General features: G+C 32.2%; 2 protein-coding genes across 4 annotated transcripts; one reads left to right on the top strand and one right to left on the bottom strand.

Annotated features, from left to right (window-relative positions):
- Positions 1–298: 298 nt before the first annotated feature.
- On the bottom strand, positions 299–1,809 carry LOC149476742 (endoplasmic reticulum-Golgi intermediate compartment protein 2). The gene has a single exon (XM_089711360.1). The coding sequence runs from the start codon at positions 1,700–1,702 to the stop codon at positions 545–547; it is 1,158 nt and encodes a 385-aa protein (XP_089567486.1). The 5' UTR covers positions 1,703–1,809; the 3' UTR covers positions 299–544.
- Positions 1,810–4,930: 3,121 nt separating this feature from the next.
- On the top strand, positions 4,931–11,406 carry Lamtor1 (Late endosomal/lysosomal adaptor, MAPK and MTOR activator 1). 3 transcript variants are annotated; one of them, XM_089711261.1, is made up of 5 exons: positions 4,931–5,150; positions 6,398–6,543; positions 8,582–8,693; positions 9,322–9,411; positions 10,228–11,406. In XM_089711261.1, the coding sequence occupies exons 1-5, from the start codon at positions 5,043–5,045 to the stop codon at positions 10,318–10,320; spliced, it is 549 nt and encodes a 182-aa protein (XP_089567387.1). In that variant the 5' UTR covers positions 4,931–5,042; the 3' UTR covers positions 10,321–11,406. The 3 variants fall into 3 exon arrangements, with proteins under 3 accessions (XP_089567387.1, XP_089567389.1, XP_089567388.1); XM_089711263.1 differs by lacking the exon at positions 4,931–5,150 and adding an exon at positions 5,233–5,485; XM_089711262.1 differs by lacking the exon at positions 4,931–5,150 and adding an exon at positions 5,674–5,841.
- Positions 11,407–13,362: the final 1,956 nt, after the last annotated feature.

Here is a 13,362-nt window from a genome sequence, read left to right as displayed (position 1 = left end):
CTTGTCACAGTTCAGCAAGTAAGATTAGGTTCTTATATCACATAAGGTCAGAGGTACATAAGTACCAGATTTATAATTCAACTGAGCATTTAACATATTTATTTATTACACATTTATACGTAATATAAATAACTGTATACATAGTAAGTAATGAAACTTTAATATATAAAAGAAAAATATATTTAAATATTATAATATCAGACTTTATTTATTATTATTATTATGTACTTACAATAAGTAATTGAAATTAATTTATATGAATTTCTCATTATATTATTGTACAGAAACTTTAAAAATACTTATATTGAATTAAATAAACAGCATAATTTATATACTTCGCAAAATCTTATCTTCAAAATAAAATAAATCAACTCAATTTAAAATACCAGTATATTTACATTTAATTCTTATGAATACCAGTAAAAATACATTGATTACTCTATTCATGATTACTGAAGAATGTCAGAATAATACATTTACAAAATCTCTTTTATATACAGATTCATTTTATGCATAAAAGTTAAAACCTAAATTTCAATAAATATCATTGTCTTATTAAATGTCCGTCAGGTATATCTAAATTTTGTGCTACTAGTAAAGGATTTAGTTGTACAGGCATTGGCTTCTCATTTATTCGATGATAAACATCAGGAGCAGCTTTCTTCACAAATGCAGTTCTTACTGAAAGCACTACTGTGTTAATAAAACCTATAATAACATATATACCACCTATAATTGAAAACAGTCTTAACATAAATTGTAAAAGATTTTCCCTTTCTTGGTACACTTTAATTTTTAGCGCTGCCATATCATACTTGAAAAAAAGGCCGGGAACTCCATGAGAGCCCCTAGCGTGACTTATTGGTCTCTCCAACTCCTTAACAGAATATTGGAAAGTCTTTATTGACTCAAATGTAGTATCCACATCTGTTGGTACAACTTCTAGGAAGTATTGATAAAGCATGTTTTCATCATTGGTGATCTTTTCATCGCCTTCTAGTGGATAAATAACCCCATTGGCTGGACTACCAAAGCTGAGTCTGTGTATTCTGTGACTAAAATTTTGTGGTGTATCGTCAAACAACATGTTTAAATGAATGTGACCCCTCGGTAGATGCAAACTTTTTCCAGCTGTTATGTGAAAGTTGCCAGCTACTTTATTTAATGTTAGAACTCCGTGAAGCCTACATGCATCTGGTCGACGATTTGGTTTAGTTTTTCTTGGCGGTATTGTAGCCCTCACAGATCCATGGCCCTTCTTCCAAAGTAACTGCCACAGTGAATGGTATTCCTCTCTCAAATAAGAATTTATATATTTTACTGCGTCAAATGCATCCTGTTGTTCTTGTGTCAGCTCAAACCACGTATCCTCTTCCTGTAATTCACCAAAGCCAAACACGCTTTGGGACGTGGAGTCCAGAATATCGGCTCCTAAGTTCGAACATGGCATTGCCACTGTAATGTCAATATTTATACGAAGTTTTTCATCCATATCTGTATCTGGCATGAATTTAAACACTAAATTGCTATCTAGAAAATAACTAACTTCACTGTATACTAGGTACATTATAATTATAAAGCTTATTATCGAAAACGTCCCTCCTACCGGTGTACTATCCACGTATTCATCAGGGACTTTTGCAAACGCATCCAACTCTTTTACTTTATCTATAACGGTTTTCTTGCCGCGATATCTTATCATTGTTTTTAAAATTTGTTTATCATAGAAATTAAAATAACTATATCGTTGAAAATACACAACTCGCAAATCGAGACGTGTTCCTTGAGATTAGTCAATTGTCAATGTCAAAGTGATGAATAAAATTTGTCAATTCTGATGGAAATGTGACATCTGGGTGACACATCGCCGGAAGTAAAGGAGCCAGATAAAAAAAAATCTATATCAAGTATAGTACAGGCAGAATTCATCCTAACTGGGAGGAAAGAAAGAAGAAGAAGTTTAGTAAAACCAACGGGAAATTTCTTTAGCACTAGAAGAACCCTGCACAGAATTAGTATAACGGCTGCGACATTATCCATGCGCAGTAATTCGCTCCACAAAGGCTCCACACCTTCACTCGGCGGCTGTAGGCGGTTACCACAGGTGCAGACGTATCACAAGCACTTGCGGCAAATTCCCTTTGATTTGTGAAGAATTCGATATTTGATTGGATCGGCTACAAGCTTAGAGCATTGCTACAAACGCTTGCTAGCCATCACAAACCATCATCATCCATCCAGACTTTTGAATTTGATACGGCTAGGTTGAGGAATGAGGTTTGGCCTAGGTTTGGCAAGCGTGCGAACGCGGCAAAAACAACTATACTCTGTCCATTATATTATTTGCTTTTTGACAGCTTCACGCCTATTATAATTGTATTGTCTACGTAGACGGAGAATCCAATAGACACCGGCAATGCGTGTCGCAGAAAGGGATAGAAAAGATTACGTCACAATATTTAGGGTTACCGTATGAGGGAAAATTTACCCCATTATTTGTAAGATACAAATCTCTCACTATCATTATTCACATAAGTGGATAATAATGAGATATCCACATAATGATATTATGTAGGTACATACTTACATGTCTATACTTAATATTATAAAGAGGAAAGGTTTGTAATTATGTATGTATGTATGGTTTTCACGCATAAACTACTGGACCGATTTCAAAAATTCTTTCATCATTAGAAAGCTGCATCTTCACTGAGCAACATAGGCTATATTGCATTTTCAAAAAAAATAGAGATCCTTACCAAAAATGCAATAATGTATCCTTAATAAAAATTCAGTCATCGCGTGCGCTGCGGAATCTATTGAAGATAGAACAAAAAAATGTTCTACGTTATTATAGAATGGATCAATATCTACAAGAAAGTCCGCGATATTCCATTCAAAAGATATAACGAATTTTTAAAAGTGTCATATTACAGAAAATAGTAGGTATACATACTGTATAATTCAATGAGGAGGCGTAGTGCGGGACGGGGTGAAGGTGAGTAGGGAAGGGATATTCGCAGGAACTACTTTGATTCCGATTTGAAAAATTCTTTCAGTGTTAGATAGCCCATTGATCGAGGAAGGCAATATTGTACCGTAACACTAAGACCAACAGGAGTGGAGACACGCGGGTGAAACCGCGGAGCGCAGCTAGTATATAATAAACATATTACTTTTAGATGGGTAATACATATTATGTATTTACACATACCTATATATCATATAATATGTATATATCATTATCATAATCCCATATGAAAATGTGTATGTAATGATAATGCAGATGAAAACTCAATTGTTTATTATTTTTTATAAAATAAAATAAATAAAATAATGTTTATTTTCGTAAATTAACAGATACACACTTTAATTATACCAACCCGCGAAGGCGCAAAAAAAAAACGAAATTTACTTAATAATAATTTATTGTAATAAAAAAATTACATTTAAATTATCTCTAACTTAATTAACTACGTCCCTCCGGTTCAATGTTGGAACCAAGAGCGTCCATTGACTTCAGCGGGGCAGCGTTGCGGTGGTGGTGATTGCCGTAATACTTTCTGGAACCGCAGGTGTGCGCATGTACCTAGCTACAATCCAAATTTTTCGTAAATTATCCGGTCCAGGAAAACTGGAAAAAGCCATTGAATATTTCAGATATTTAATTAAATACACACTGCAGAATATATATTATTACTAGCGGTCCGCCCCGGCTTCGCCCGTGGTACCTAGTACCTACATGTTTTTAACTATCCTATCTCTCAAGTTGGATCGAACTGCACATGGTGTGGGAATTTTATTATAATCGGTTAAGTGGTTTAGGAGTCCATTGAGGACAAACATTGTGACACGAGATTTATATATATTAAGATTTCCCATAATAGTAGGTAACAATTTGTAGAAAAGTTGGCAACACAAAATTTTTTAGGTTAAAATTTATAATTGTTATTTTTGTGGTTTTTAAACAATGTATTCAAGTCAACAGCACGTGATACACAATATATTAACACGCTAAAATATCATGAAGGCCTATTAACTGATAAAGAGTTGTATACTTACGAGTGAAAAGACAATCCAGGCATTTTCGTTCCACTATCACTTTTACATCCTTTAACACTACACCGCACCATGGTATTATTTTATAAGGTATTAACGGTAAGTTTAAATTATTCAAAACCAAACACAATGAATTACTTCTAACTTATAACATGTAAAAACTATATTTTTAGGGAAGACGATAGTTAGCTGTTAAACTTTGTTTATCAAAGTAGGTTGCTTTTCTTGAAAAAAGTGGCACGCTGGGTGAAACAAAAAATTTTATCGTTCTCTCTCATTTCTTTACACAACACCGGCATAAGTTGCTCTTTTTCTTGTGTGAATGCGACATAAGATATCAATTTGTCTATTGGTTTCTCTGTCTACGATTGTCTATGTTAAAATGTCATACAAATAATTATCGTACTTCATGGACAGGTCCCGCCCACTTAGTGATGCCTACACAGAATTATTCAATGATGGGTCGATAGATTAAAATAATCGATAGAAATACTCTGTAAAATATATCCGATACAGAAAAACTCTTCTATTATGTTATATAATTTAAACGTAAAGACAACCAAATTGTAAGATAGAAACCAATAAATAATAAAATATTAGTTTAGTTTAGTTTTAACATACAATGCATAGATATGTGGTCTTATTATTACATATCTTATTAGTACGTTTACGTTGTAATTATTATTTACGTACCTGATTCGATTTATGATAATATTTTGAATTTATAATTGTAATGGTATCACAATCGATAATCTTTTGAACATCACTTCTGGTATCACCCGTCGAGCTGTCAAAAAGCAATTCTACAGACTATAACATCTTTTAATGTCAAATCATTTGACACTTGACATGACATTTGACTTTAATGTCAACTGTGTCATGTTTTTAAGTAGAAATTGACGTATATTATTAAAATTTCGTTTTCATTGCGAACAACGGTTAACATCAATTTCTATTTATATCGGCAAAGTAACAAAATATTTATGCAGTCGGACGGTGAAAACTGTACGTTGCATACATGCTTCGATTTCCTAAAAAGTGCAGTCATGGGGTGCTGTTATAGTATATGCCACAAAGATTCAGATCCTCAGGTATTTTGACTAGATTTACACATGTAGATCCCCTATTTATTAATACTACTATGTGTCTATCACCTACCTACTTATTGTAGTAATCGCTATTGTGCAAATGTTGATACTGTTGTTATTCATACGAGTTTTTGTACTTCCGTCAAACTGTCAGTAAAGCAAGAGCATTGTTATCATTATTTCCCAGTTGATTGCCTTTTTATCTTAAACTAACCATTGAACCTGGAACTGTATTGGAGTCAATGATATTCCTTCATTTAAATTGTTTCTCATGCACTCCAACTAGTTAGTTACATGTTACAAAGAACTTTGTTATGAATCATTATATAAAACTACAGGTTATTGGAATTTTTATTTTGATGTGTTCTTTATATTGACACCAATTCTTACTTGCTATAAGTGGGGCAATTAAATAAGGTTAAAGACTTAAATAAAGTGGATGTAACTAAATCAAATTAATTAACAACCTTGAAGTGCAGGTTTATTTATATATTATATACTGTGATGTAAAGTTAATGGCAATTTACTGTGTATTGAATATTTTTCTATGTACAGTGGATTGTTTTGATGAGTCATTCCCCACGCACATATTATGCATGTTATGTTTGGAATATTATCATTACTATTGTATTGTTGTTGATTTTTATATCTTTGTTCCATATTTATGTTATGTGAAATGATTGTGTATATTATGGTAATATGGTTTTTGTTTCTTTATATTAAAATTTCAAGTTTGTTTCTCATAGAATATTAGTAAAGCATATATTATGTAGTTTTATATGTATTCTCTTCATATTTCATTGTAAATTTTTCCACTGTCCATATTTTCCATGGTCACTAAGCTATTTAATGAAGTTGGTGTTTTATTCTTATTTGATTAAAATACACACAGCATACTCATAAATTAGTTAATAATAATGATTTGTTAAATTACTGAAGTTGCAGATGCCTCTGGCATATAATTATGTGTTCTATTATTAGAAAAAAATAATAACCTCATCATAAGAATATTCTTAAAAAAATAAGGTTTCCAGTATACATTATGTTCTGTGTATGTGACAAAGGATTTAAACAGTTGTGGAACACAAATGACTACTTAAAGTTTAGTTTACAATATTTTGTCACAATATAGCATCACCAGTATCATTAACAGCGACTTGTATCATTTATCAAATTCTTTTTAAGTAAATATAATGAACATGTGAACATAATGAATTTGTCCGACTTTAATATCATAAATAATATCGCAGGAAAATGTAGTGAACGAACGGACGCACCTCCTAGAAGTGCCAGAGCAGCAACAGGAGACACCATCGCCAACGACGTGCGCTTCCACGCCGCCACGCAAACCAGACGAGCAAAGCGCACTCAATAGGATATTACATGAGACTGCTACGTGAGTTATTTTTTGCACTTTTAAACAATACTTTTTAAAACATTTTCTTTGTTTTTCATCCATACTAATATTATAAATGCAAAAGTAACTCTGTCTGTCTGTCTGTTACTCAATCACGCCTAAATTACTGAACTAATTTTCATGAAATTTGGTATGGAGATATTTTGATACCCGAGAATGGACATGGGCTACTTTTTATCCCGGGAAAATGACGCAATCCCGGAAATCCCACGGGAACGGGAACTATGCGGGTTTTTCTTTGACTGCGCGGGCGAAGCCGCGGGCGGAAACCTAGTTATTATATAAATCTAGCTTCCATCCGCGGATGCCAAATAAATTGTACACTAAAACTTCTTCTTGGATCACTCTATCTATTCAAAAAATACATCTAAATCTGTTGCATAATTATGAAGATCTAAGCGTACAGACACAAAGACGGCAGAGAGTGACTTTGTTTTATATTATGTAGTTAAGTGTATTGAGGAAACAGATTTCCATATTTATCATTTACTAGCAGTCCGCCCCGGCTTCGTACGTAAATATGTACCACGGGTGGTACATATTTACGTTTTCTCTAGGTAAGAACCATCCTCGTACTTCAAAGAATATAATAAAAAAAGAATTAACGAAATTGGTTCAGCCGTTCTCAAGTTATGCGCTTACCAACACATTTTGGGATTCTTTTTATATTATAGATTTGAAAGCTGGTGTTTCTTATGAGATCCCTAATCATTTTGATACAGATCTTACAAGATGTTTTTAAGCATGCTTCCATTAACATTACATCTCTAATTGATGTCTGTTTTTTAAAAATAAATGTCATGACCTACTGATGCGAGATATAAAATTTTTTTGCCAAAAAACATAATAAATTATGTATATATTTTTTATATTTGATATTTATTTGATTTTAAAGATACAAAGAATGTATATTATGCTAAATAAATCATAGTAGTAATATGTTTGCGTTGATCTTTTATCAAAAATCTGATAATTCAGTTTTAATCTTGTACAAAGTCACTAGAAACATATTTTTTTCATTGCGTAAGCACAGACAAAAAGTTCACTTGTATAATGTTTGATGTATGCAATATCGATAAAAATTGCAGTTCCTGCTTATTATATTAAAATTACATCTTGAATACATGATGTAATATTTACAGTACAGCAATAACTTTTTTATTTTTATTTTCATCATTAGAATACATATTAAAATTGATATTTTTGGTTTTATGGCATTCAAATGCTTTATAAAATATATAAATTTATAAAGAATAGAAAAAATTCGATCACGAGGCGGGACTCGAACCCGCATCCTTTCGCGCCATTCTGGTGTATGAAGAATACATATTATCTGACATTTTGCTTCATCTAATATTGAAAATGGCTGGACTCATTTACTAGTGGTAAATGATATTTTTTAGAACTATAGTTACAGCCTCATTTCATGCAGATAAAGTCACATGTATTATTAATACTCTATATTATACAAATAAACTTCAATTTAAACTACATATATAATATAGTTATCAAAACTTGTTGCTTGGATTGAATAATACTAATGGATGATTGTCCTACTGCCCTAGAAGGTTAGGTTTAAACAATGTATATTTTTTTTAAATTACAATGTCTTGTAGACTTAATCTATATATATAAAACTCAAAGGTGACTGATATAGTGATCTATCAACGCACAGCCCAAACCACTGGACGTATCGGGCTGAAATTTGGCATGCAGGTAGATGTTAGGACGTAGGCATCCGCTAAGAAAGGATTTCCCGAAATTCTTGCGGGAACGGGGAAAAACGGGGATGCACATAGAAAGTCGTGGGCGGAAGCTAGTTTGTGTATATTTTAGCTTGTAGTAGGATTCGTCATAATTTTTTGAAATGCAGTGCAGGACTGAAGTGGATAAATTTTGTATCCATTCTGGACTGGCCTTAGGCAAAAAAAAAACGCTTTTCCAATTCTTCCGCTATATATTTTAAATTTATTGTAAATACATTTTCTACAATATTCAATACATATAAAAATTGCAGTAATGTGATTGACGTGGGCGCGCTAGGCCCGTACTCGCTAGAAGCTAATGCGTACAGCGAGCGTGTGCGCGCATACACCGCTCGCGCTGCTGCTGCTGCGTTACCACCTCCGGTAAGTATATAGTACAACAAAATTAATAATGCGCATGCAAAACTTCGCTAATTGTCGTATTTCCAAAATGTATTTCATTTGACTAAACCAATTTTACTAAATTATGCATGAAGAAAATGCATTTAACCACTATACATATATACATATCGTCTTCGGATGTGACAGTGACAGTTACCGAACTGTGACGAAGATTTCTATGCGCATTATCACTTTTGGAATACTGTAATATACTAGCTAGATCTCGTGGGTTCACTTGTGTGGTACCTGAAGATTGTTTGATGTTTTAAATTTTAATGCAGACTATAATCTATTGCTGTGTGAACGCTATAGAATTATAGATAATCTAATGATAGTTTGTCTCACACAAAAACAGTGGGATTTAAAATAAATTTTGTACAATGTTTTATTTAAGAAGGTGATATACACAAACTACATTGCACCATGCTACAACCAATAGTACCGGGCAGTAATGAAATATGTTATAAAAGCAGGGAAAATATTTCTATATAAAATAACGGGAATATATATAGTCTAAATGACACTGCTAGTAATTGTATATTATGTCAATGTGTATTTTTATGTTCATTTTATACACAAAATATTGACATAAAATTATACTCGTTTCCAGGTACCCGCAAAACTATTGGCAGATGTACCACCAGCGCAATCTAAAATAATTCTCAACGGACCACCACCTGAAATCTCTGACAAAGAACTGGTAAGTCATTTACAATTTTTGTATTAGGGCCGATTTTTCAATGCTTGGATAAAACTTATTCGTCGAATAATGTATAAAACTACCATTTTAAAAACGTATTCTAATTGCCCGTATTTGACAGTTTACGTGACATTTTAATATTATCGTGTAATAATTTATTGGACGGATAAGTTTTATCCAAGCATTGAAAAATCGGCCCTAAATCTACTTAGTTACATACTTTTTAGTGAGGTTTGAGTTTCATTTCTGATTTAAATAAACCTACATAATTTTTATCATTAATTTTGTAGGTACATCGCTTTGCCAGACTGTTTAGTCTTAAAGAAATTATAGTATAGGTAAACTAGGTTTTATAAAACGATTCAACATCAGATGAGTTTTATCGAAAAACGTTTTTTTTTTTAATTCATTTTGAGGACTAAGTCCAAATAGTCGGGTATCATGTGGAAATATTATAAATCGTTAAATATTTTTACTAGGGGTCAAATGAAATTTTTTTTTTGTATTTATAGCATTGATTACTATTTAGTGATTTATTCTATTATTAGTGCAAATTTCCCTGCACAATTTGTTTTTGAAGTGAAAACTTCTTTAGCGGCGTTGAGCACTTTTTCTGTAATGGGTATAAAATCTTAAACTCGCGTCAGGACACGTGACCTGATCGAAAAAGCGTAAGACGGATACCATTCCAAAATATCAAAGCGTAAGACGTAATATCAAACATGCTCAACGTTAATAATCAAGTTTTCATTTCTGCCGGCACTCCCGGAGTGCAACCCGTCTTTTTATTATTTATTTTTTAATTTCCTTCCACAGATAACGAACGCAGTGAAAAAAGCAGCAGCCGCTATATCGGAGCTCCGCGTGGAACACCACGAGGACCTCGTGGTCCCTTTCCGGGTGCCCTAGCGCAGGCTGAGCCCGCCTGCTGACACTAATATATAATATATTATAGTATGTAGGTATATATTAGTATGTATGGTGAGGATGTCGCCGTAAAAAAGTAAATACCGTTATATTATTACTTATCTAACTCGTGTGAAAAAATTACGTGATAAGTTCTTAGCGCAAGGTTAAGTCTGTCGGTGGAACGTTGGGGACGAGCCTAAGGGTGCTTTTCCACAGATGTGCGAGGATGCGTAGCGAGGGTTGTGTTTAATATGTAATAGTTAAAAAAACTAAAAAACACGCTTTTTATAGAAAACCGAACTAACAAATAGAAAATTTTATCAAATTAGTGTCCTCGGTCAGTCATCGATCCTCAATAAATCTACAAAGTTTGAACGAAATCTGGCCGTTTAAAGTGTTTCAAAATCGCGCCCAAAGAAGTCGGTTACAAACATACAGGTGAAGCTAATATAAGGCGTGTAAAAAGAACCAACAGTATCGCTTCAAACGCTAAATGATATGATTGGTTCTTTACAGACATATCTGTCGCTACGCGTCCTTGCACAAGGTGAAAAAACACCCTAAATAACCTTTAAATTTATCGGACCTCAATTGATTTGTATGTCGGTAGTCGCTTGGAGACTATAATCATCGTGTATGACTTTATATGAAGGGCTTTACCGATCACAGTTTTTCAATAATCCCCAATCTCGCGAGTTAGATTGTAATCTAATAGTTTTTACTATTTTACGGTGACATAGACATGTGTGTGGGTTAAGCGTGCGTTTCAATGGAGCAAGTGCAAAGTGGAGGATTAAAAAATAGGTATTACCTATATAAATACCTACTTTTATGCTCTTGCTGGAGTTGAGTTAGTTTTATTGGATGATTTAATAACCTAAAATGTTTTTCTATCAATAAGTAGAAATACAGAAAATAATTTATGCTTACCTTTGGTTAAATAAAATAAAAATGTCTCCACTTTGCATTACTTCTAACGGAGCCATAGCTAAAAGTGTATGAGTTACTAAATAGGGGGTAATATAGATATATAGTTTTAATATTGTTATGTAAATCGTGCTTAGCAGGGGCGAACTAAACCAAGTTTGAATATTTAAAAAAAATATGTAAAATCTCGGTAATAACTGATTTTTTGTTTAACTTATTCTTTTAAAAACTGAATGCTTTTAAATAAAAAGGTAAAAAACTATACAGTATATTGTTAAATTACTATTTTTTCTGCTTTTGACAATATAATACATCACTAATTTTTTTTTATCAAATTAAAAAAAAATGCGAAAATTTTTTTTCATGAAAGCTTTTTCTACTATTTACTATTTTGTCGGTTTTATGATCTGACTATAATATTTAACGTGGTTTTGATCGTCCCTGCGTGTAGGTTTACAAAGTGACTGTTAAAAGCTTCAAGCTTATATGTGATGGGTCGCGGGTTCGATATCTATCACAGTAACTGTAAATTGACTAGAAAACAAGTAGGAACTGCTATATTAAAGAAAATCGCAATTGCTTTTAGTCTTTATGGCTAAAAGATAATATTATTATGAAAAAATTGTAATAAATACATAACTTGATTTCATCAATATATACCTATAGGACAATAGTATTGTTAAAAAATTGAAAACGGACCGATTTATTTCAATGTTTCTAATTTTTTTTCTTTTCCGTTAAATGCTTCTTGAAATTCTTCTAATTCGAATCTTTATTTTTTTTTAAAATATATTTCTTAAAAAAAGGATATTGGTGAAATCAAGTGCTTTTTAATAACATTTTTTTGTAAGTACATTATTTCCCAAAAACGAGCTTAATGGTCAGGGAAAGGTAAATTAATTAGTATAAAATTATCCCCACCTCCCCCCTTCCAACTAAAAAAAAAGTGTCAGTGGTTTCAATATTAAATAATAATAATTATAATCATTTGTTATGTTTGCTAATTATTCAATAAGATATTTTAATCGACTGAACTGTATGTGAATGATATGTTTTCTGTCATTTTTTTTCATGATAATAATTATTGTATTGTATGTATGTTTATTTATTAATTTCTGTCGTCAAATGGGTTATAAATCCGTTTGAGAATATAATATTTAGCTTTTAAAACTAATATTTGCATCAATTTCAAGTCATATTAGTTATATTAATTATATGTTAAGGGCAAGGCATTTAAATAAGCCCAAATTATATATGACAAACACGATTAATTCGATCTCGAACCTTCTACAGATATTCTTCGATATTTGATCAGAAATAAAATGTAAGCAATATATCTCCTCTCTCTTATTTATATGTGATTAGAGCGAGAGAGATATATTGCAGTTTTATGACGAAATACTTCAACTTTGAAATTAAAAGTTCGAAACCTAACCATTACCAAAGTCAATATATTGGCAAGTTTTACATCTTCTGGATATATTCTGTTTAACTTATCTGACAGTTATGTTCAATCGGCTATCAGGAACGTAATTTGTAAGTTGTGAAATCATCTCAAAAACATATAATAGGTATGTACTGTTTGGACATAAAATATTTAAGAAGTGGTGGCAACACATTCGTAATTCTTCAACTTAATAAAAAGAGGTCGTAATGTAATACATACCTTTATTTAAAAGGCTAAAAGCCTATGACTATAATATATTCGTGCTATAAACAACTTATGTTAAACTCCATTAAACTCAAACATCAGACAAATTATAACAAATATACGTCTAAGAGAAATATCAAAACACGTGTGAACCTGTTTCTAATGAACTAAATGCATCGTAACGCAGTTTTCATTTTATTCTGTACTAGCTTCCGCCCGCGACTCCGTCCGCGCGGATGTCGGTCTTCGCGTGGATGGTTTATTTCTCCATTTTGAGTAACTCTGACAATGACATCTTATAAATATCTATTGGACCCAAATACGGCTAGGCCTATAATAATACGCAACGTGTGTTCGCGGTTCTACAGAACAACGTCTATGGATAAAACTGAAAAATTAAGATTAATTTTTTTTTACGTATTTTTCCAGGATAAAAAGTATCCTATTTTACGCCCAGGATAATA

The sequence above is a fragment of the Colias philodice genome, chromosome 26 (genome assembly GCF_061535455.1).
Source record: "Colias philodice isolate Cphi_HAF_F1 chromosome 26, ilColPhil1 Martin Lab GWU primary, whole genome shotgun sequence".
Taxonomy (NCBI): Eukaryota; Metazoa; Arthropoda; class Insecta; order Lepidoptera; family Pieridae; genus Colias; species Colias philodice.
The sequence above is the reverse complement of the archived record's forward strand: the minus strand, read 5'-3'. Positions and strand labels throughout refer to the sequence as shown.

Coding starts and splice junctions, on each gene's coding strand:
- Lamtor1 (XM_089711261.1), top strand. CDS start 5,043: ATGCAGTCGGACGGTGAAAACTGTACGTTGCATACATGCTTCGATTTC. Junction 5,151..6,397: donor ACAAAGATTCAGATCCTCAG/GTATTTTGACTA, acceptor ATAATATCGCAG/GAAAATGTAGTGAACGAACG. Junction 6,544..8,581: donor ATATTACATGAGACTGCTAC/GTGAGTTATTTT, acceptor TAAAAATTGCAG/TAATGTGATTGACGTGGGCG.
- LOC149476742 (XM_089711360.1), bottom strand. CDS start 1,702: ATGATAAGATATCGCGGCAAGAAAACCGTTATAGATAAAGTAAAAGAG.